Here is a 25,000-nt window from a genome sequence, read left to right as displayed (position 1 = left end):
TAAAAGCCTAGAAGCCACAAATATTTTGTTACAGACATTTGTCTATCGTTGGACAATCAAAACCTAAACACTAATGTCTAAATCAAGTTAAGTACAAGTTACAGAAGAAAATTAGTGCTACAGAACAAACAACTTTAATACCACAGCTAACTTATTAATGAGGAGAATATTTTGGTGGTGTAAATGTCTTCAAAGAAGTAAAGGGTGGTAGTGCTTGTTATTCCCAGTCAAACTGATTATCATAGGATGTGAGTTTGATCCTTACATCAAAAAATAATTTCACTGAAGTAGTTGAGTTGGTGAAAATTATGTCATGGAAGAGGTCATTGTTCCTTTAAAAGCCTGCCAGAAGGAGTTCAGTACTTATCTGTACAGTGTGATGATAGTAAATCTTTCCAGCCTGGCCTCCTAGCAGAAGAAAAATCCAATTGTAAAAACAGTCAAAAGGCAAATCATCATTCAAAGTCTCTCCCAACTAAAAAGTCTTTCCAGGTGCTAATGTTTCTTTTCCGAAGTGGTAAAAATGGAAAAGCTACTTCAAAGCTGTATCCAGGGTAGCTGCTTTCCTGGAATGTATCAGATTCTGTTGTTATCCAAGGAAAGTTCACTATTTCAGATTGAAAATGCATTAAACTGCCAAATGTAGCACTAATGGTGCGTTAACCATAGACAAATGGAGTCCAAAATTTGAAATTAAAATAAAACTTGAGTTGCAGAAGAATGGAGAAGTGTTTATTATTTATGTATTTACACTCCAAAATCAGCCATCTGGTAGGTTTCATTTATACAGAAAGACAGTTCATGTTCGAAGAGTAGAAAACAAATCTACAGGATTGGGATGTATTACAGTCAAATATACATAAGTTTTCTATATATACGTTAAACTTGCACATGCATCCAAAGTGTTTCCGTTATTGACTGGTTAATTTTCTTTTGAGCCTTCTGGAAGAAGTTACTTAGAATTGATAGGTTTCTTTTATTTTTCTCTCCTTAAACTTGAGCAATTCAAAGATACTTTGTAACTAAAACTATTATTTTTGTCTGAAACTGATACTAATTTATACATATGCAGAGTTGTCTGCTTTTAAAAATTGGGACTTATAAATTGGAAGAGGGGAGGTGGGAAGCATCTTTTCTGTGATAAGAACTACAAACAAACAAGAAATCCTACATTAATTTCTTTTGTGACTTAGTACATCTGAATCCCTCTTGAGTTACGTTTTCCTCCCCTTTCTTCTGGTGAGTTGCTGCTGTGGGAGCGGCCATGTGCTCCCTGGTTCTAGCACGGTAAATCTATGAATATGAAAGACGCTTGTGCAAAGTTGACCCTTGATTTCTTCCTTCCTTCCAAGAATTCGTGCTTCTCCTTGTTTTTAGTTAGAGGCAGACTGATAAACAGCACAGTGACCACGTGCCAGGGCGAGCTGTTATAGCTAAAGAGTTCTGAAGGACCTGAAGATGCAGAGCGTGGCGTAGCGCGTAAATCAGCTTCTAGGCTGAACAAATGGAAAGTGGCTGTCGTTACAGCAGCCCTGTGAAACTGCTTCCCCAGTCATCCTGGGAGCTACAGGTGCAAGTCTAAATAATTTAGCAAATGTGTTGGTAAAAAATTATAGCAAAGAGCAAAAAAGAATGGTGGGCACAAAGATAAATCATGCATATTAGAGTATTAATATAACTTTTCTAGAGGGAAATCATAACTCAAAATTATTTGTATTATCTGAAAACACCAGCAAGCATGTGGGTAAGGGTTTTTTATTTTATTTTAATTTATTTTAATTTTTAGTATATTCCTTCACCAAAGACTCTTACAGGCTTTAAGGTTTTATGGTATAAGAAAGAGGTTTTCTTGTGGCTAAATAGTTAAAAATAGGAAATAAAGAGCAGAAGTTAATAGTTGATTTTTCAAACTGATGGGAGATCACCACCATTCTTTACCAAGGATGTACATGGAGACTCCTGTGGTTCAGCATCTTCTTAAATGTTGTTCTACTGTAATATGCAGATATCAGTGATTTTCTAAGGATCTTCATTTTCAGATAAAGTATAGGTACCTATTTTAGTCACTGAGAGATACTATTCATTTTTTGACACAACATACCTTTCCAATTAAAATTATTAGAACAAAGTTTGATAATGCTCCATTTTGTCAGCTAATAAAAAAAAACCTGTCTCATATCTCATATTCTTCCTTATAAGAGAATAATCAGATTTTTATTAATTATGTTGTATTGCTGGGGTTGCAGATAATCAGTAGATTTTATCTGTTCGTTGGTCAGCTTCCCAATGTGGTGCTTTCTAGAGTTTAAGGACATTGTTTTGGGAAGCCGTTATTATAGGAAAAGACGTATTTTGGTATTAAAGCTTTCAGAATGTTACACTTGCCAAGTTTGCATCTTGGGCTTCGACAGTATTGGTTCATGCATAGTTATCATGTGGCTTTTGTTCTGTTAATGTCTTTCAACTAATGAAGAGATTTTATAAGAGTGTGTATGCATGTGAGTGAGTGTATAAACATACACCTGTGACTTTCACTAATTGACACAAATCCTCTTTCTCTCAGCTTTATTTCTGTGCCGATGTGCTGCTTTTAGTAAATAAGAAACTGATGGTTTAATAAATTTGCGAAGAGATTGGCAATAGGATTATTTCAAATTTAGCTTGTGTTCTACCGATTGTTGATTTGATTGTTATTTGAGTCAGTGAAGGTAATTGAGGATCCTTGCAATTCCATTCTCTTTCTTTTTAATGGAGCTTTTACTGCAGGAGGTATATCATAAATATGCTATGTTGTTCTGTATCAGATCTGTGTACTTCCTGAAATGAAGGTTATGTGGTTGGGATGAGAGAGAATCCTCAATAACTGCCATGTATTGGAAACCTGGCAGTTTATCACCCTAGAAATTATATTGATGCTTTTGAAATAATTACATTTAGATATTGAATCTTTAAACCAATGCATTTAATGTTTAAAGTACATGTTCCATTTCTGTGTTTTCAGGATACTCGTTGTAGTCTTGCAAGAGAAAATTGCCGCCTTTGACAGCTGTACTTTCACCAAAAAATTCTTCGTTACAAGTATGTATAATGTTGTGTTTGATCTTTTTGCTCTAGTGAGTAGGTGGAGTGACATAAAACAGATTTTTTTTCAGTTGTCAGCAGAATGAAGTTGCATGCCAGAAATGATGCAGCAGCAAGTATTTGACTTTTTGTATCTCCAAAGCATCTGCTCATCTCCATGACTTCATTTGGAGTTTCAGGAAATCTGTTGCTTAAAAAAAACAAAACATTGAGGTTCTGTTACTCTGTGAATCTGTGACTCTTTGCACATCTCTTGTTGCTGTAGTTAATTTCTCATTTGCTGTGAAGAACGCTTACATTGACACCCCTAGGTAGTTCAAATATTCTTTTGTTTATTTTACAGAAATACGAAGACTGTATTTTGAGTTTTGGGTTGTTTGCATAATCAACAGTTTGAAAACAGATTGACAGTGATCTGCACACTTTTTATTTTTTTGTTGTTCCTTAGTCCCAGGTACATTTGTTCTTTAATTTCTCCCTGGTTTAGCAGTCCCCAAAGCTCAAGCGGGTCAGTGATGTGTTATAGCAGCAAAAGAGGTATTTGTCTGCAGGTGCTATATCTTGAGCATGCAGGAACTGTTTGCTGGTGACTCCCCTTCATCCCTCCCTGCTTGCCTCTCAGTAGGAGGCAACTGATTGTAGCAGGCAAGGTGCTCTCCAAAAGCTGTTCCTCTACTGCAAGTGTCCCTTTGTCTGCTGCGCTAACATCCGTAATGCAATAATTCACATCCTTCTAGGGAAAGATGGTAGTTTCCTACTGCTTTTGCTCTGACTTGTTGCTGGATGTAGTTAGGATTAGGATGCAGTTTATCTGCTCCCAAGACTGTGTGTGTTGGCTATGTAATACTGAATGCCAGGAAATTATTAACCCCAGAAAATTGAAAATGTAATCTCTCCAAGTGGCTAATGACCAGTGCTAGTGTTCATTCATTAGGATAGCGTCTTAAAATCTCTAGATTACTGAGAGATCATAATCTACTTTGGAAGTATTGGAGTTTTATTGTTAACAAGGAAAAGCTGAAACTTCCTGGGTGTATTTTCAGTCACAATAGGAAAAGTTCTAAATTATCTTTCTATATTACCTGTGTATTTAAAGAAAAATCTATATAAGAAGCTATTTCTTACAATACTTTGAAGAAAAGCACCATTATGCAGTAATATTAAAGTTGCCAATAGGTGTCAGTTTCTTCCTATACATGGACATAAGATACCTAAGAATCTCCTAGCGTTCAGTAAAGACAACCAAATGGGGGAAGACTTGTTGTTTTTTTTTTTTTTTTCCCCGTTAATCTTCCTTTTTATTCCACCAAAGAGAATCAGGGAACAAGTCTTGCTTTATTTTAGGTCAAAAATTTAAGAGTCTCCATTAAGTGTGTATTTTGTCAATCCTTGTGCTATTCTAATTCCAGTTATTTGCAAAGAAAAAAGATACTGAAATTTGTTTTTAAAAATTGGCTGAACTGTATTTTGCGGAACAGGGATATCCTGCTCCTGACTGTAACTTTAAGTTTTCGGTGCATTTTTGTGAAACAGATGTGGAATTTAAAGACAATAAAAATGAAGCTTTTGCAGATACTCAAAATGTTCTCAACCTCTGTTCTAGCTCTGGGGTTCCAAAACTCAGCTAAAGATATTACTCACTTTGGGTTAGGTGTTTGAAAATGCTGCGTAACCCAGCCAACGGCTGGAGCTGCTGCTGGCGTCACTGCCACCCTCCCACCAGCCCTGCTTGCCTGTGGCCGGTGACGGAGGGGTGACTGGGTAAAAACAGTGTGCTGCTCTTCTAGATGAACGAGTTTCTTGGACCTGTGCTGGTGGCTAGCTAGTTGTCCCGAGGATTTTGAAGCTCTGTTGTTTCACTTAATGGCTTATGCTGTCAAGTGGGTATAATGCTCTGGCATGTTGAAGGCTGCAGTAGGGCTCTTGTCTTAGCTTTCAGGTTTTGTATGGACTGAAATCTTCTAGACCTGACGGTACATTTTTAAAGTGTTAAATTATTCTAATGTGTGAACTCTTTGAAATTTGATGTAAATGAGCTACCTAGTTAGCTACTTTGGTTTCTGACGATCAGCCAACTGGCCAGCAACTGGACTCCTGTCTATTATTTTGCTTTAATTTAGGAAAGGGAAATGTCGGTTTCAATTGGGAAAGTAGAAATCTCTGAAAAGGAAGCTTGGCAAAGGTCTTATAGACCTCTTTTTTTCCTATTATTGGAGCATCCCTGCTCTGCAAAATGGTCAGACTACATCCCATCATGACTGTGGACCCATCCCGATACACCTCAGTTGGAGTGTGACAGTGAGAATCCCGGGGGCTTCCTAGAGAATTTTTCTTCATAAAGAATATTCTCAGCTGTGTCATTCAGCTGCTTTTGGTCAGAAGTAATGGCATAGAGGGCCAAAAATATGAAATTAGGATCGCTAATGCTTTGAAGACATTTCTGTGACAGTGTAAACCACTGGAAAAAGAGGAAAAAAAGACAGGTTTGCGAAAAAAGACTTGGTGATAATACGGGAAATCATATCTCCCATCTGTATCTACTTAGTGGAGTGTAAGCTTTCGAACCTCATTGAGACAGCTTAAATGCAGACATAATTAAGCAGAAGCACTTGTCCATTTTGTTGACTATTCATACATGGAAATTAAATGCAGAACATACAATTAAAAGCAGCGTTAGGAATTCTGAAGTTTGGTGTTCCTCAACTATGCTAATGCAGCTGTGTTACACATGAGTAGTATTTGTCTTTCTGTTTTTGTTTTTGTGGTTGATTGTGTAGCTTAATATATTGTTGTGACAAATATACCATAAAATAGTCAGGATGTAGAACATGGTCGAGTTTGTGCTACTGTTGGAATGTTTAACTCTTGCGTTTCCTGATTGATATATATATATATATATATTTTTTTTTTTTGAGCTAGTGCAAACAGTGCAAATTTGAGACAGTAGTAATCTTCCTTTGGGGTGGGGGTGGCGGCGGGGAGGTTCTTCATGTAATTAGATGCAAATGCGCTGATTTTACTTGAGTGGCAGAGAGCCAGCACATTTTACTTGTTCCTTTCATAACAAAAACTCACTATACAGGTGCTCCAGTCTTGGTGTGTGAATTTAAGGCAGGTGTTTAAACTCCTAAAAATGTAGTGTGGATAGTCACAGAAAAACTACTTTTACATCTCTATCCTATATATCCACTAATGCATCCTGTGAGGCTGTCTTACTTCCCCGGCAGCTCAGGAAAGGCATGCCATCGGTGTGCAGAGAGCTCGTGCCTGTTGCTGTCACGTGGCAGTCTGTTCTTCGCTGTGCCTGCCTTTGGATCAACTCGGTTTCATTAAGAAAAGACTTGCGTCAAGGGGAAAACAAAACAGTATAGGTTGTGAATTTGCTGTTTGAAGTGCTTATGTGGCCAAGCCTGACAAATTTATTTGATACTTGTAATAAAAATGTTTCTCCTGGTAGCTGTGAATGTAAAGGTGTAGAGTTTTAAATTGTTAAGAGTTTTACTCTGGTTAATGTAAGATTTCCTTCAGACCTTTTTTCTTAATGCTGCATCTGATTGAGAGATCAAAACCTAAAGTGATGTACAGGCTTTTTTCCTGCTTTGTTCTGTAAAGAATAGATGCAAAAAAAAGCTGAATTTCATTGATTTCTATTCCATCAGCGTTCCCACAACCCTTCCCCAAAAATGCTTACTTAGTGAACATTGATGATTATGAATATGGCCTGATGGACACTTTCTTCTCTATAAAGAATATCCTTCCCACCCCCAAGGCCCTAAGTAAAGATTATCACAGATAACATCATGCATGTGGCATCATCTTTGTGTCTGATAACTAGTGCCTGCTCAGTTTCTCTGGCCCTTCCACTTCTTGTATTGATATATTCTCCATCCATTATTCTCTAGGGATGAAGACAGTTATTGCAGCCATTAGCTGGCACCACATTTCTATTGATGCTGTACAGCTAGAGCCTTAAGAGGTAATTTTCCAGATTTTAGTCAGAGTACTTTATTGTATATAAAGTCTCAAAAGACTTTTGCCTAACCACATGCCAAAAATTATTCAGTATATGTTAAATGCACCCCACCTGCACCTCTCAAAATAAGAAAAAACAGCGTTTGACTCTCTAATCTGTAATTCGGCTGTTGTAGTCCTATCTTCACTGATGTTCACATACAAGAAATAGAATGAGGGTTTCAGTTTGTCACAGGTCTGATCTGGAAATCATCTAGGCTTTTTTGTGCGTTTTTGTTAGCTTTGCTGGAATGCCTTTTCCCTGATTGCCACGTAGAGAACAGTTTGATCTCTTTCCTTTGAAGTAAAAACTCTAGATGTCTCGTGAAAAAGTTTAATGCCCAAAGAGTTATAAGCAGAGCTTCTTGAAGAATGTACGATTCCCTTCTCAACTGTGATCAGTAAGTGGTATTTACCCTGCGTATCCCACATGGTATAATAATTGATAGGATTCCTGTGTCCGTGGAGGGAGACTGTCGGTTCAGATTGAAAGTCCTTAATGCAGGTGGGAAGAAAACTCTTGTTTCACAATGACTTCTTGATCAGTGGAGAGAAGCCAAGTACATTCCTGTGAATTGTCCACAGGCTATTAGTAGTTTCTATGTCAGTAACATACGTGTGTGCACGTGTATATATAAAAATAAATAAATAAAGGAGAACTTCATGTACTTTGTAACTGCCTTCTGTGAGAAACGCTGATTTGATCTTGCTTTTTACTTTTTAACAATGTTGTTTACAAGAGCTTCTTTTTTTTTTTTTTTTTTTTTTTTTGACTCTGGTAATCAGTGTATCACTTACAGGATAATTAGGCTACTTTTTGAAAAAGCCTTTATGACAAGGTGGAAGATGTATGAAAACAAATGTCTTTGTTTGCAGGGTATTTTACTATATGTCAGGAAAGTGTAAATATTACAGAAAAATTGCATAAAGACAGAAATGAGACATTCACACCCAAGATTTATATCCATATGTCCTGTTTTTGACAAATTTAAAAACTTTATATAGAACAGGAAATGCTGTTTGCTTCTGCATAAGTTACTTTTAGCAAAATAACCCCCAAATTCTAAATGTTAAAGGCCAAAACAAAGCAATTTTATTCACATTGTACTGTACAGGAACAATAACCTCTATAGTAACATTATTATTTATCACTGTCCAATTGTCTGAGGGGTTGGGGGCGGAAGCCTCAAGATTAAAGCATAGTATGTCCTGAAATCAGTAAAATTTGTGTTAATTTGATCAACCAAGCTTAATGAGCATTAAAGGCCACAGTTGTCTATAGTGAAAGCACTGGCACTGGTCTTAAACCTGAGCACTAACAATAAAATACTCAAAAATGCCACGACAGAATTGAAAGGAAGAAGAGGTTTCTATAGAAATAAAGTATATAAAAAAAAAAAAAAAAAAAAAAAAAAAAAAAAAAAAAAGAACTGGTCCTGCCTTGAGTCTGTGCGAGGGAATTCTCCCATGCCAGGATCGCTCACTGCTACGTTGCAGCGCTGAGGCTGCTGTGAACATAACACATATTACAAATATTGCCCTGTGAAGAGGGGTGAGGACAGTATGTGGAGCATTTGTGGACTTACTTTTTCGCTTTATTTCTGGACTTTTTTAGTGTTTGGTAGTGAAAGTGCTGCAAGGATTGAAAGGGAGGAGAGAAAAAAAAAAAAAGATCCCTAGATGGCAAACATGGTTTCGCAGTAGGGTGCATCCGGCTGGTTTGCTCTTTTGCTCAGTTTTTATGGGTGATACTTAAGCAGAAGGAAGCGCAAGAACAATAGAAGAGTTTTGGAAAGTATGTGACTGCGAGAGTAGTAACATTTATATAGGGCCTTTCATCTAGAAGGAACCCAAAGGAATTTATAAACAATATTACTTTATACAATTTATAAACAAATAAATTTGATTTGCTTGGTGACGCTAAAAAACAAACAAGAAATATTAGATAAAACAACTTATATGATCTTGAAATAAACAATGCTTCTGCAACAACAGTATCACTCTATCCATTATTTATTTTAAATACCCTTTCTATGCTCTTTGTCATGGGTCTTTTTTCAGGCTGCTTTGGATTGCAATACTTAGTAGTGAAATTACAAAATTATTTTCTACAGAGTGCTATATATTCCATAAGACCTAGAAAAAAATTATTGATTATAAACTACATCCAGTGGCAGAATTTCTGAAATGTACCATAACTTTAGAGGGTTATTGCAACTACTTATTTAAGAATGCACAATAACTTTGCTTCATGGATTTTTAAAATAGTAAGTGGCAAATGCCTTGAATGATCAAAAGCAAATAATTTAGATCGAATAGAATTCTGCATTTTGGAATTTGCTCAGAAAAATATGTTTGAAAACATTAGGTTTGGAAACCTTTAATGAACCTCTTCACATAATGAAACCAAAAAATCTTTGTTTATCCAGTAATCTGTGTTCTCAGCAGGTTTCAGTTATTCGGTTTTGACTTAGAGGAGTAGGCACAACACACTGACTTACAAACCTCCTTTCTCTAGGATGTAGGTTATCCTTGGAAGTCTTCTCTGGGGTTCCCTATGTTTGCTAACTGTATCCTATCCCAACGTCATATTGCATCTCTTGAGGGTGATGAATATCTTTCTTCTCTTCTACTCGTACCCCCATATCATATAAACACCAAAACAGAGAGGTAGCCTGAAGTGAATTTGGACAGCACTAGTAGGCATTTCTTGCTGTCAGGTGGATACAAGGCATGGAATATCCATTAAAAATAGATGTTACAGTAATTATGAGACTAATCCTTATAACTGATACCAGAAAGGGTGAATATGTATCCGTGCAGAGGAGACCAGAGAGAATCTGGGAAAGGAAGGCAATGAAAATTATGTTAAAAAGATTTTCATTAAGCTGACATAAAGACAGAAAAGAACAACTTTCTAAAATGGCTTTCATTAAAAAGCAAAATCAAAGTCAAGATAGAGGAGATGAAAGCCTGGCAGATATCGTAAACAGATTTTTTTTTTTTTTCCCAATGACTAAAATAGGTGTATATACGACAGTTCTTAGACTATGCTGTGAAAGGAAGAACTGACCAGTCGTGTCTTGATGAGCGTGAGGGGATTTGTTTAAATAAAAACAGTGATGATGATCTGGACCCTTCTGGTTTGGTTTTGTTTTCATTCACTTTATTCATTTGCACATTAATTAGGAACAGTTTAGAGCATGTCATTTCACACTGCGTTTTGGAGAGGACTGAGAAGGGAATGCAGCTGTACTTTGTGTAAGGAGCCATGCTCAACTGTGAGTACGTCATTTGTGTATGCTGAAAATAAGTGACAAATTCTGACTGTTAGTGCCGGATTTTTCTAGAGACAAGCATTGCCTCCTAGTGTATATTTAAAATCTGAATACTTTGCAATGATAAGAGTTTATTTAGCTCTTCGTTCAGTGGAGCCGTTCAGGCTGTGCGGGATGTTTGTGCAGGGCACGTGCATAGCGGCGTGCTTCCTTTGAGGACGCTGGTTGGACTTGCTGATGGGATAGGTCATGGCGTTAGCTTGGATGACACAGGTGCATGGCTCTGGTCCTCCTGAAGAAATGAACCATTTAAGGCTTAGATGTCTATAGACATAGGCACAGTTTAGCTCCCAACTTTGCATCTTATCCTGGATAAATGTTTGGGTTTTGTTTAGCTTTTTTTTCTGCAACTTGATGGAGAGTTGCCCCAATTCAGATGGCTCAAGCTTTACGAGTGGCTGCTCGTGGGACGTGTTGTCTTCACGTCTGTGATGGCCCACACAACTCCATAATGGCTCTGTTCCTCTTGACAGTGTTTTCCCAATGCACTGTTTGTTTAAAAGCAAAATGGCAGGAGAGGAGTCTTGCTTTTCTCTTCTTGGCTGCTGTCTGAGTATTTACACTGCTGTTACTGAAGCTACAGGATGAGCTTTTTTTTTTTTATTTTTTTTTTAAGAAAATGAGTGGAGTCTTAGTTTTCTTTAGAAGCATAAATCAATGGAGAGATTCAGAGTCAGAGAAATAGATAACTGTGATTTATTTTTTATAATTTTATAACTCAGTTACAATTAAAAAAAAAAAGATGTATACAGTCTGAGAACTTTGTAATGCTAAAGAATTTTCCTACAGTACCATCATGATGTAGGGAAAATTTGTATACCGCGTGCCTTGTTTTTCCCATTTGCAATATCAAGTACCAGTCTCACTCAGGATGCTGCTCGTGAAGTCTTCTGTAACCAGTCCCTGTTCTGCGGGCGCCTGTAGCCCATTTCTTACTCATTGCTGCTTATGGCCCACAGAAGTTGGAGCTCTTGGGCATAGTAACTTGATCAAGTTAACACAAAGAGCTTGCGCTTAGTTTCAGATTTTCAAAATACTGTTTTCTAGTGCTTTTCCTATTCACAGCTTAGAAGTAGTACCTCTTCTGTGTTTATCGTTATAAAGCACAGAAGAATAGAGTAATTGTGTATTTGAAAGCATTTTTAAATGGTTTCCAGTAGGTTTTCACCTTCTTTTGTGTGGGTGATAGTCCCAGTAAAGCTTATTATAAGATCTCGTGTTGTTTAGTGTTTGCTTGATTTGCTGTACTTTTGGAAGGACTTTCCCTTAGTGATCTTTTCTTGGATGACCTCTCCATACCATCATTAAAACTTGGAAACTTTGGTCTTCTTGACAGTTAGTCCTGCGTTCTCATTATGTTCATTCTTATTGTAAACATGCTAAAATTGCTGCTGTTGTTGCTTAGAATGGCTTTTTCCTCAGTTGTTTTGAAGTTTAGTAGAAATAGAAGTTAATCTTTAAGAGAGTTAGGCTTGTAATGATTGGATAGCTGAGCTTGATAGGTCACGCTGTGTCTCTCTTTTCATTTGCTTAGTAGATGATGTTCTGCTGACTCCAGCTGTTTTTTTTGGAAAGCAGAAAAACAATTTGCTTTTCCTTTCCATAAAATATAACCCTTTGTTTATCCTTGTACTGCTGCAAGTTTTGAAAATGCATATACTCGCAAAGAAAAGAAAGGGAGGAAATCGCTCTTTTTTTATGCTGCTTTTTGTATCTGAGAGAAGAGTTTAGTACTGAGTTGAATTGTTGACCTCTGTGGAAGTTATTATTAGAACTGACTGACTTGTGTGTGGAGCTGTATCTAATTGCTCAAATCCAGTTCATGGAACAAACTACCTACAATAGGTTTGGTGAAAACAGCTGCAGTTTTTCAGAGATAACTTTACAATTTTTTTCTGTTTGCCTTCCTTTTGGATTTAAAGAACAGTGCTTGTTGTAGTTCCTCATTTACATCAGTTCATGGAAAAAATTGATAACAGCTCCCTTTTTCCAAGCAAGGCATTTCTAAAATTGCGTGGTTTTTGTCCTTGCAGCGCGTGTGTTGGCTGGTGCTGCTCCTGTTTTCTGCAGGAGAGAGGTTGCGATGTGCTTGCGGAGGCGTAAGAGAGGAAACGCAAGTGACTAATTCTGAAGTCACTGCAAAGATTTAGAGGCAGGTTATCATCTGGCAGCTTTTATGGATATCTTTTGTACAGAAAAGGGAAGAAAAATAAATGCTCTTTGGGGGGCCTGCATGTCTTTAAAGAGCCAGATAAGAACTGCTGAAGCAGAAATCCGCATTAAATCCTTACTGGTCCAGATCTATAATGTCATCGGAAGAACATGGTTGTATTTACAACCTTTTTTTGCTTTCTTTGTTCCTTAAGAGGCTCTGGCTACCCACATTTTATGCAGTGCTGGAATGTAATAACAATTGTGGCATCATCTCTTCAGAAGTCATTTTCCTTCCTGAGATCAAGGCGGTGATAAGGCCTTACAAAATATTCTCTTGGTTTTGCTTTCCTGGCCTGAGATGGGTTTAATTGGATGAATTGCTGCTTTTTTCCTTCCATTGCTTTGTGACCTTTGAAATAGCTTGCTATGATCTTTTGAATTTTGTAATGTCCTCACTGCTCTGCTCTAAAAAAAATGAAATAAGGAACTGTTTATGCTAAAACGGCATGAACAGTATAGAAGCCATTTCTGCATGTGCCCAACAAAAACTGCCATCAAGCGTGTCTTTAAGTGTTATCAAATGTCAGTTTAAAATTACACCTGTATATTATAGTTAACACCCTCCTACACACCTTTTCAATGGTTTTGAAAGCCTTGAAAATAATCCAGTTAACTTAAAAGAAAAGTTTGTTGTCTCCATTAAATATTCTGGACATTTTAGGGGCCTGTTTGAAAAGGTCCTGACTTTTGTCAAACGAGGAAGGGCAATAGGTTTAGTTCTTGTTTCTGTGGGTAGCAGATGAGTATCCAAGCATCTGACACCTGACACGATGGTGGGATGGAAACCTATCCAGGCATGTCTTTTCCTTTGTATGTTACTTCTCATAATGCAACACTGGATCTTATGCAATAAATATCTTAGCATTTCAGAACAACACATATAATGTTTGCCTGATCTCAGTGCTCCTTCTGCCTGTGATACAGGTTCAGCTAACCAGGGCTCCTTTAAATGAGAGGGGCAGGTCTATAATTTTTAAAGGATTTGTTTTGATTCCGTGTTTCTTGGTCAACCAGGGAGAGACTCTGCCTTGCTGAATTGTCTATATTCGCCTGCGGTTCAAGAATTGAGGAAAATGGAGACTGACTGTTTGATAGTGCCCCCCCCCCTTATCTAATATTTCTTTTTATATATAGTTTTTTGCATATCAGAACTGATTTAGGCCTTGTCTAATAAATAGCTTTATTCATGTGGCTGAAGGCCTTAGTGTTTGAACACTCAAGCTCGTATCTTGTTATCAGGGCCCTAATCAGTAAACGGTTTTGTGGGTTCATCTGTGCGATTTTAGCGTCTGAACTTCCAGACTCTTACCTTGACCCAGAATCCCCCTAAACCCACCCTGCTAGAAGCTCACGGCCCGGATGTTTTCAATGTCAGGGCTGGAACAGCAAAGCGCAGATGCATCAGGAGCATTTGGGTGCTGAACACAAGTGAGGGTTATACGTTCAAAAGAACAACCAGCCCCTCTGAAGAGCTTCATCTAAATGACAAAAGACAAAGAAGGGGAAACAGGACATGCAAACAGGACAGCAATAGCAATTAGCATGAGGGTCAGCATGCTGTTTTGAGTTATAGATTACCTAAGCTTTTAATTTATGTTTAACCATTATCTAATTGTTTGCAATAATTTTAAATCTTGTATTTTTAATCTGAGTAGCTAATAGTGTGGTACTCTTTATTTTTGCTTTGGCTTTATTTATTAAATTGCACTTAACATTGGCCCTATCCATTTTAAGCCTTCCCATATTTTCTTTCATATTATTTTTGATTTTTTTCTATTATAGGTATTTTCACCTTTTAATCCTCAGGAGAAATATTTTGTTATATTATGTTCGTCTTTATGCATGTATACATATATATATTTTTTAATTATGATGTAAAGTTTGTGAAAATCAGGCAAACAGTGGAAAGGTTGCCGCTGATTTTAGGGAATGAAGATTTCACTAACTGTGTAAAGCTAAGCATGTGCAGAAGTCTGGGAGACTAAGGGCTTCTGTACACAATTATTAAAAACAAAAGCAGAAGCAGAACACACCACACCTTTCACACCACAAAAAACCAGAAGGGCTTGAATCTAACTGAAACTGTTGATCAACAGTAATACTTCAGTCAAGTAAAATTAAAATGTGAAGATACAAAACCAATTGAGACGTACTTTTAAATATCCCCTTACCCCACTGTATCAAAATGGCATTAAAAAATGCAAGCATAAGGAGAAACTAGTATTTACACGTAATTAACTGTTCAAAATAGCTCATCTAACCGCAGCCTTATCTTTAGCTACAAAAATGCAAGCATTTACTGAGTGATATTAGCAAATGAAAGGCCTTTGTTTAGACTTTTTGTTTTCTTGGCAATAAGTAAAATTCTTTGTAAGAAGTCATTAAGATATTTATTTAATGCTGCTGCTTTAAACTTTTCAGGCTGTTATCCTTGTCCAGGGCCAAACATGAATCCTATTGCTCTTGGAAGCCGTTGGCTTGCTTACGCAGAAAATAAGGTAAGGAAAGGCTTGAATTCTAAAAAACAAAAACAAAAAACAAAAAACAAAAACAACCCCCCCCTTTTTTTTTTTAGTATATGTGTATATACAAAAGCTAGAATTATGATGATTAACATCTCGGAAACAAGCCATGTGAAAAAGGTGATCTGTAAGAGGACTTCCATAACAATGATAGACCTAATTTTAGACCCCCGTTAGTTGTGTTTTGTTCTTCCTATGTATCAGCTTTACTCTGCACATTTGATCTAAGTTTATGAACTTGCAGGGCAAGTGAGTAGTATGGGCAGAGAAAAAGAAATCTATCAACTTGTGTTTTCAGTGAGGTCGCTCAATAATTAACTCATTTTACATTTAAGAAGTTCAAAACATTTCATTATAGAAACCTCTGAAATGTAGGCAAGTGAGGATTCTTAAATTCAATTTAAGGGAAACCGAGTCAGAAAGAAGGCTATGGATTTGTCTGACATAACACAGTAATTCCCTTCATAGGTGAAGAAACAGGATTAAAAATGGCTGCTTTATGACCTCCTGGCTGAAATTGGTAGGCTCCAGAGAAAAAGGGAATGTTGAATTGATTTTGCTTTTTTCCAAGAGTGGGAGAAGAAAATAAATACCAAGGAAAATAATTTTCACTCTTTTTCCCAAGTGCTAGGCCAGAAAAATAATTGTGTATTTTAAAGCTAGAAGCGTTTGAAATCTTTTAAATTCAGCTTCCAATGCCTTATTTTTATTTCAAAGCAAATGTTTTTTCTTTCTTCCACCTGTGACTGGAATAACTCCTTCTAGAACTGAACCAAAAGTTATCAGAGAAGTGGACTCTATAAATTTATTTGTTGCTACACTTTTCAAGCACAACTGTTTTCTTGCCAAATTCTGGCCTGCCTCTCCCTTTAGTGCCGCGCCTATATGGTTTTGTAAAACTTCCCAGCCAGCTTGGGATTTAAAAAGAAGTACTGCCAAAAACATAAGCAACTGATTAATAAAAGAATTATATCAGAAAGGAATTAAATTACTTGTGTGTTTCCAGGTATATTCACTGTGGACTTCTCCTTTCTCCCTAATTTAACTACTTTCATTTAGATATTTTAACATAAGCAGAAAAGGAATGTCTGCAGAAGCAAATACGTATTACAGTGGTGTTTTGTTTTGTTTTTGTTTTGTTTTACTTTTCTTTTAGCAAAAATGGTAGAAGGGACAATTAAACAGGCAACATACTCTGTGCACCAGCAATAAATATCTATAGTTGTTTTACCGTTTTATTTAGTAAGAAGCACAACTTCCTATTTCTTGTTAGTTAAGGTTCAAAGGCAAGAACTGCTTTTGTAGGTTGATGGCAGGTAGAAAAGTCTTGTTTTGATTTATTACTTTTGAAGGAAGGCAATATAAAGTAAACCCCATGTACATTCCTCTAATCTATTAAAGTAAAGTAGCTCTTTTCCTTTGTCATTTCTTTGCTTGCTAGTCATAAAAAGGAGGGGAAAGCCGCATTGAAATTCTTAGAATGTCAGATATTTAATGTTACATATACATGGCTAAAGCTTTTGATTATATTTATTTAAATTTATTTGTGGTATTGCTGCCAGACCAAAAATCCCACCATTTCAAAGTTTATGAATTCTTAGTGACTACTCATCTTGTAATTGAAAACTGGAGTTCAGCATGCGACAGTCTGGGTGGCACCCAGAAGATTATAAAAAGGGGTTAAGTGTCTCAGCAGGGCTTTTTGCTATTTGTAGGAAAAAACACACCACTATACATGATAAATAAGAGCTATGGTAATGGGTTATGGGTTTGTGTAGTATAATAGTAGTTACTTCGTTGCTGTCTTTCTTCTTGTAGCTGATCCGATGCCATCAGTCCCGTGGTGGAGCCTGTGGAGACAACATTCAGTCTTACACTGCCACAGTCATAAGCGCTGCCAAAGTGAGTACATCATCCACTGCAGGGAGAGGTTATCATGTAAGGTAATTATTAGATTTCCCTGCTGAATTGTACTGATTTCTTTGTTTTTTCCTTCTCATTCACAAAAGAAAAAATAAGGTAAGAAACATGCTAGCATTAGCACCGTGTATATGGTCCTGATCCTGCAAATCTCTGAGTAGCCATTATTTTTCATCTCTCAAAAGGTACTCCTGTCCTTCAGAACTGACTCTTTATTTACTGCAAGCACCTATTCCTACTAGTGACCCCTGCTATAGAAAAATCCTAATAAAATGGATTTGCATAATGACTATTTGTAAGTTATAAGCCTGTATGATCAGAAATCAACTTTCAGAATTATTGATCTTCTAGCATCATAGAAACTAACTTCACAAATGCTTGCTGCTTTTTGGTTTCAATCACATCAGCATTACATGTTTTAATCTCTCTGAAGGATGACTACACAGTATTGTGGCTGATTAATTACTTGGTAGCTTTCTTTGAAGATTAGAGTTTATTAATAATAGTTTATATTTAGGTTCCATTGCCTAGTTTTCTTAATTCTGATGACATTATAATTTCCCTCTGTTTTCAGAGAAATGTCTGGGTTTTCATAGTGTGAGAAGATGACGGTGGCTTGGAAAAATCTTAGACAAGCCAAAGAGTATGCAGAACTGTTGCTTTACTCCTCCCCCTGCCCCTTTCCTTGAGGACTTGCCTGCCACATTTTGCCAAGTTATTTCTTTTTCACGGATGCGTGTGTATACGCACACACACACGTATGTTTTGGCATTGTCTGGCAAACTTCATGCTGATTACAACCTTTCATTCGAACCACTAGCCTTTTCATTTGTGATATACACAACAAAACAAATCTAATGATAGGAATTAAATGACAGCACAGAATAGAAAGTCCAACTTCACTGAACAAAACAACAGTTATAAGAACCCACAAAGAGAGACACAGGTCATGCCATCTCATGTAAAAACAAATAAAACACAAAAAAGAACATATTCCATCAGCATAGTTTTGGACACAATCTTTTTGTGGCTGGAGAGGGAGGAAAAATCACAGTTTTTTACACTGTTGAGGGGAATTTGAATTGCTGTTCATCTGAACAGTCCCTATGAAATGTGCTGTATCTCTTTGCATTCTTTCACCATCAGCCAAAAAAAAAAAAGGAAGGAAAATCTCCCCAAACTCTTTGAATTTCTGCATTATTAACATGTTTTTATGATGCAGGTAGGTTTGAAAAACCAGCTGGCATAGCACGAGCAGCCACAGTTATGATCAGATGTGGTAAAATTTTTACAAATGGATCACTACTGCTGAAGTTTAGCCAAGTCATGACTGAAAAACAAGCCAAAGCTTTGTTAATCCATACAGTGATTGTCAACCAATAGGCTCTGAAGACTAGTGCTGTTTCTGTTCAATTTTTCTGCAGATGAAAGTTTTTAAAAAAAGAATATCTGTTACAGTCCTTGGCATCCAAAGATCATGGATTACTATGTTTTAAGGCCAGTAAGGACCAAGATGATGACCTTATCTCTTGAGTAATACTAGTCAAGGATCTTAATCCAGAAACTTCCTTATTAAACTGAGTGTATGCAAACATTGAAGCAGTGATGTTGCATCATGTAAATAGTTACTGAAGATAAAATGTTTTTATAATCATAGGAAAGAAGAACTTGTTAGCCTCTGTATAGAGATAAAGTAATAGTGAAAGTTAGGAAATTGCATAATCTTATTAGCAAACCGTATGTGTGTTATTCCATGCCTCCAAATTTAACGTTGGTTGCTTATTAACGGTGAAGGGAAAGAGTTCTGAGGTGATAGACAGTAAAGGATAAAAGGCAAATCTTAAATTTCATCTGTGTGTCAGAACGATATCTGGCATTGTGTTTTCTTTATGCAGTGCTGAGATCTCTGTGCCGTAGCTAACAGTGACCCAATTATATATGAAGAGCGTCTTGCATACAGTACAAATAACATGGGAAATAGATGTTTAAATGGGATAGCTGTTTGTGGTGTCAATGAGAATACTAGCTGGGGGAGATTCAGGTGGCCCTGGGCACATGGAAGGGGGAGAGTGGAGTGTCCTGTTGAGGTGTAGGTGTGCCTGAACCAGCTGTCAGTAATATCCCTGTGTCTCCCTTGCCGGCTTCACTGCCGCAGGTGTGAACGTGCCCTTCCTTCTTCCTCTGGGCTACGTGGAACGTGGAGAGGTGAGAGCGCTACGCAGCACTGGTTCGGGCTTGAACGTACCGCCAATCCTGCTGCTGCTCTTTGGCAGTTTGGATCGTGGCGATGGGGAAGCGATGAAACAGTTGGCATTTTGAATGTGTTAATCGCTTCAGTGCCCCTGTGTGGTTTAGGCTGCCATTTATACACTGGATTTCCAGGGGCATCAGGAGTTAGGCTGATGGGTAGCTTGGAGGTCTGGAAGTTGTTTTTCCCCAGAAGTCACTGATTGAGTTTCTTCATATGCCTACTGTCAGCCAGGAGACTTGCCTGAGGGATTTAAAAATAACTGTTCTTTTACTACTGTTCCTGGTCTCCAGGTTGGCTATAGATTAGGGAGGATGCAGCAGAAGAACCAGACACGGCATGGGTTGCCCTAGCACTGGTCCTGGACGTGCAGGGTGACACGCTTGAGACAGCCTGTGGTTCGCTTAATCTGTCAAACCTTGTTCAAGGGAGGTGGAAGAGACTGGAATTTTGGTATCCAGTTCACTCGGAGTTAGCAGACCCAAGTTCATAGGTGTTTGGCAGTCATGTTTTCATGTTTACAGTGTATCACAAACCAGCGTGTTTGCCCTCAGTGTGATGTACTGCTGTATACTTAACCGTACTGCATGTGGAAAATATAGATGAATTTCTTGCTAAATCAAGGAGCTCGTGAGTGGGAAGCTCACCTGTCAGCATAGCATACCCAGCTGAAAATCAAGGTCACGGTGGAGTGTGTTGTGCACTGGCGCCAAAAGGCATGGTGTTATTCTGGTAACGTTTTGAAAAGTTCCTTTATGTCATCTTCCCATCTGAATTTAAAATTCCTAGAAGGATTTTATTTCGAACATTACACTTTTTCCTGTGCCTCCTTAGACACATCTTGCCAAGAACGTTGCCTTCTGCTTTTGCTGGAACAATACCTAGGTGTTTTTCTAGTTCAGTCTCTATTTTCATTTCCTCCCATTTGTTTGGTTGTTTTCTGTCTGTGCATGTTCTAAAAAGCTCTGATAACTTATGAAATTTGACTGAGTGAAAAATTCCTGGAAATAGAAAATGCATGAAGATTTCAAGTTAAGTTAATGTTAGCAAAGATAAAAATTGCTGACTTTGGAAAAATGCAAATATTGTTTCTTATGGGTTGAAGATGCTTTTCACTGCCAGCTGAGCAAACACAACGGAATGGACGTAGGCTGTCTTTAAGAATAAACCCCGTTATTATTTGGCAGTGTTAGTGACTGGAGAATATGCAGGTGCTTGGTCTCGGATAAGCATTCAAATGTGAATTTGCTTGTTTTAGTTATCTATAGTTTTGGATGTGGCAAGGAAGCAGACATAAGCAAAGGAATATTTGTGTCTCCATGCTTGTCATCTTTTTTTTATGTCCTGTTGAAGAGAGGTCTGGTCTTGACATGTCTGTGGGTCAGTCGTGTGTCACTTCACTCTCTGTTCACGTGGTGCTCGTGTGGACGTTCCCCAGCGTAATGTGTTCCTAGCAGTCAGGCTTTCTGTGCTGTTTAACATGAATTTGCTCATAGGTTTTCTTCCCTGTCTTACCTGTCTCTTTTCAGAGTATGTGGTGAGAGTGGGAAAGTGAAACAGCTTTGTAAAATATCAGCATTTCAGAAAAACAGTTTGAATTTGAATCTATAATTGATTGCATGTTCATGTTGTTCAAACTAAGCGTGAGGCTTTTTTTTGATTACCAAGGCATTCATGTTTAAATAGATGCATATCTTTTTGATATGTCTCTTTCTCCTCTCTGTAGATTTTTCATTTGTAAACAAATAAATCATGTGAAATTTATTTATTATGAGAAACAGGAACAATATATTGTTTTGTCATTAAAAGGATGTAAGACCTTGTTGGAACAAAACAGTCTAACAGTCACTGAATGATGCATTTTAATTTTCTCAACTAATTAAAGATGTACTTATTTTTCAGTTAAGTGGGGGTGAGTGCATACATTTATTTTAATTAAATATGTGTGTTTCTTTATATTTGAATGAATGTGAACAGCTTTGTTTTTAAGCAGACAGGGTATACGTGAGCATACAAAGAGTTTGTGTATTTGCACAATGTGCATCACTGCTTACAAAAGGAGTTGGATTAAGTATTTTGATTTTATAAGAAAATTTCACTTAGTATGCACTAGCAGTTCTCATCCATGACAAAGGAATCAGGACAGTGCAAAGTCTAACCTATTGCAAATTAAAATGTATTTGGTCTGTCAAATGTCTAGCATCAAATTATAAACCAAGTTCTTCTCACCTAATAACTTCTTTAGATGATTCTTTCTCCATATCTTTTAATCCTCTCGTGGTAAAGTGATTTAGCAAAGGCTGCATCTGTTTTCTCTTGTTACCTGATAACTTCTTAATGAGTACTAACAGCTTATGTGAGAGCAAGGTCATTAGCTCTAATGGATAGAAGGGACAGCTGATATGGCATGGGAAAGGTTAAAGATTACCAGAGAAGTTTTTGCAAATATACACATAGCACAAAGAAGTAAGTGCTGTAATGGTTTTTCACTGATATTTCTGTGCTAATGGCCTTGGCCACATCTTTATACACCTATTAATTCTCAGTAGACCTGCAGTCACAGTCTGCTGTGCCATGTAACAGTAATTCAATTCGTTAGATAAGCATGTTAATTTTTTTTCTAAAGAGGCTTAAATTGTATGCTTAGCACTTTGTAATTCAGTTTCTCTAGTTAAATTATTGAAGATATTTTCTAAAATAGGTTGATTATTATTCTTGTTCTTTTAACCTGTGTAGGTATTTTGCCATATAGTACCTCTATACTGCTTTTTCTTTCTTGCTGTATAAACTACCAGTGCACTTTTTTTATTGTCTTACATTGGTCAGAAGACTGTCTTGTCAGTTTTTGTGAAGAACGTGTCTGCTGAAATGCGTTCTTGTGATGACATTGACTTTTACGTCTATTCTTTGGCTATCGTTATCTACTTTGTGTTACATTCTTCAGTCTTCTGAATGCCACTGTCAAAAATTGGTTTGTTCTCATTTGTTGTATCTGAGTATAAAAAGAAATAATAAGAAACAAATGGCAGGATATTACTAAAGACTTTAAACCCCGAAGACATTCCTATGATAAAGGCACGGCTCGATTTTAAGTGGTAGTATCTCCATTAGCATTAATGGGGTAAGTACATCAGCTGAGGCATCTCAGAGGTTAATCAGGCTTCCTGGCTAGATATTGCCATCAATACAGTGTGGCGCCTAATTCTGTTGGCCCTTCAGAGGTTTTCCTGACAACACACTAACAGACTTTGTGTAAGTCATTTCCTATGAATTATTAAAACAAACGTTTGGCTGCTAATTGATGAACACTAATGTGTTTTCTAATCACTGCAGTTTGAGATTTTAGCACTAAACAAAGCAGTTGCAATTGATTTGTGGCTGCTGCTTGGTTTCAGTCTGTGATATGTGCATTTTTTTTTTCCTTTTCAATTTAGCAGGCAGCTTAGCTTGTCTTTTTAGTTAAGAATTGGCTTGTTATGGTGTCATTCTATTCTGATCTCTTTTGTTATTTCTTATTTATATTGCATAATAAATTCACATAATTTTATAGGCAAGTAAGGCACAGTCCTTGATTCAAGGAGAAAATATTTCAAGTTGTAGTTTGGGTTTTTTAACCTGCATCTTGCTTAATGTGTATACTTTCCTGCTTTTTCCAAATAAAATAAAATAACGTAAAAACAATCTTTAGCATCTTTGGAGAATAAAAGCCAATGCAATGAATATGTTTTCAAGCCAAAGTTTGAAAAACATGCGGACTATAGCAAGTCACGTTATTTGTATTGGGGTATGGGTGTACTTTGCACAGAGCTGTCCTTTGCGGCACCTATTGGATGGAGTCTTTTATTCTGTTGGGTTTGAGTCCCAGATTCAGTCCGAGTGCTGCAAAGGGCAACTTCCTGAGAAACAAATGAGTGTCTCTGTTATATCCGTCGAAGGCCAGATCCCTTGGCTTCTGCTCTTGTGCTGAAGACGTCTAACTATTTCAGCATTAAGTGTTGTTGGTTGTAGGTGTTTCTGTGTGCAACCCTCCCCCCCCTTTGCTTAATCGTTTGATCCTTCTAACTATTTATGCTCTGTATCTTATGGAATAAGTATATAAAGAAGTTAAAAAAAGAAAAAAAGCCATAACATTTAGACAACATTTAAATGAGTATTTCTTGAAGTATGTTTTGGAAGTTCCTAGTTAAAATATACTTATTTGCCAAATATATCAAGTTGGTAGGATGATAAATCTTTTGAAAAGATTACTGTTACATACAGCATCTCTCACAGTTAATATATCACTTATAAAACATATTTCTTTTGTGTGCTTCTATTGTGTGTGTGCAGCCTACTTACAGTATTAACTGTGTCAAGAAAAAATTCAAGGTAGATCTGTAAAAGAGCCCTAAACATTATTTATTGGTTCTCTTTCTTTTTATAGACGATAAAGACTGGACTTACAATGGTTGGGAAAGTAGTTACACAGCTGACAGGGACGCTGCCTTCAGGAGCAACTGAAGAAGAAATTTTAGCTCATAGCAACATTCGTCGAAGTCCTCTGGTGCCGGGAATCATCACTATTATTGATACAGAGACAGTTGGAGAAGGGCAGGTAATGCAGTTTGCACAGAAACAGAACGTATTTTCGTTTTCACAGAAATCTTAGCAATACAATATATTTTATGCTTTTGAAAATGAATAATAGATGAGATTTTTGCTAGGTCAAAAGCTTTTACAGGCACACACAGCTGTGACAAAACCCTATTTGGGACTGAATTTAAGCCAAAATATATATTGTCCTTAGACCATATTTATATGACACTTTGACAACATCAAGTGTGAAGTGTCACATTTTCTGTCTAACACTTGTTCATAATTGACGTTGATTTATGCTGATCTGTTGAAATGTGTATGTAGTCTGATTATATTTATTAATACATAATGTGGCTGGAAAATATGATAGTTTAGAAATAGTGAGCTGTTTAATTCCAGTGTAAAATAGACAGTGAGTGAACTTGGCTATTAAGTGCAAAAGCTTATACTTTTACGTATCTTCAAAGCTAAAGTGTAACTGAGTATGACTGTGTTCAGTGAGGTGTTTGTACTGTTTTACCAATAACATAGTTAAATTATGTTGTACAGTGCATGAGGTAAAATCAACTGTTGAAAAATCCATACAATAATCATACCGACTTTAAATTGGTGTTTTGAACTGTCTTTATGCTAGAGAAGATATCCATGTCTCTCTTGTTTGCTTCTATCAATAATTTCATTTTTAAGGGCCTGATCCTGGAGTCAATAGTCATGCAAGACTCCCATTAGTTTCATTATTCTGTAACTATTTTGTAAGTTATTTTTTTCCCTGATGTTCACATTTTGCATTTAAAAAAAAATTTTTTTCTTTTTTTTTTCCCCATAACTTTAGGATGCATTATTGCAGATAATGACTAATGACAACATTCTTTTTTTTCCTTACCTGAGAGAGGAAAATAAGATGTTTTACTTTATTAAAAAAAAAAATGCTGTTTGAAATGTGGTTGTTTCTCAGAACTAGTTTCAGAAGTGCTTAGCCAAGTCACTATAGCATCCAAAGAGGATTGTTCATATAACATTAGGGGCCCTTCTTACAAAATTAAAAAAAAAAAAAAATTTTCTATTAGTAAAAGCCTTCTTTCTTTTATGTA

General features: G+C 36.8%; 1 protein-coding gene across 19 annotated transcripts in view; it reads left to right on the top strand.

Annotated features, from left to right (window-relative positions):
- The window catches only part of BCAS3 (BCAS3, microtubule associated cell migration factor), a 385,039-nt gene that overhangs the window by 57,549 nt on the left and 302,490 nt on the right, over window positions 1-25,000 (top strand). For all 19 annotated transcript variants that reach the window (XM_026071332.1, XM_026071331.1, XM_026071350.1 and 16 more), the window contains 4 exons: window positions 3,002-3,078; window positions 15,066-15,142; window positions 16,985-17,068; window positions 23,758-23,928. In XM_026071332.1, coding sequence (XP_025927117.1) covers window positions 3,002-3,078; window positions 15,066-15,142; window positions 16,985-17,068; window positions 23,758-23,928 — 409 coding nt within the window. The remainder of the gene's footprint in view (window positions 1-3,001; window positions 3,079-15,065; window positions 15,143-16,984; window positions 17,069-23,757; window positions 23,929-25,000) is intronic.

The sequence above is a fragment of the Apteryx rowi genome, unplaced genomic scaffold, assembly GCF_003343035.1.
Source record: "Apteryx rowi isolate R43461 unplaced genomic scaffold, aptRow1 scaffold_324, whole genome shotgun sequence".
Lineage (NCBI taxonomy): Eukaryota > Metazoa > Chordata > Aves > Apterygiformes > Apterygidae > Apteryx > Apteryx rowi.
Note: the sequence above shows the minus strand (reverse complement) of the source record. Positions and strands in the feature narration are given on the sequence as shown.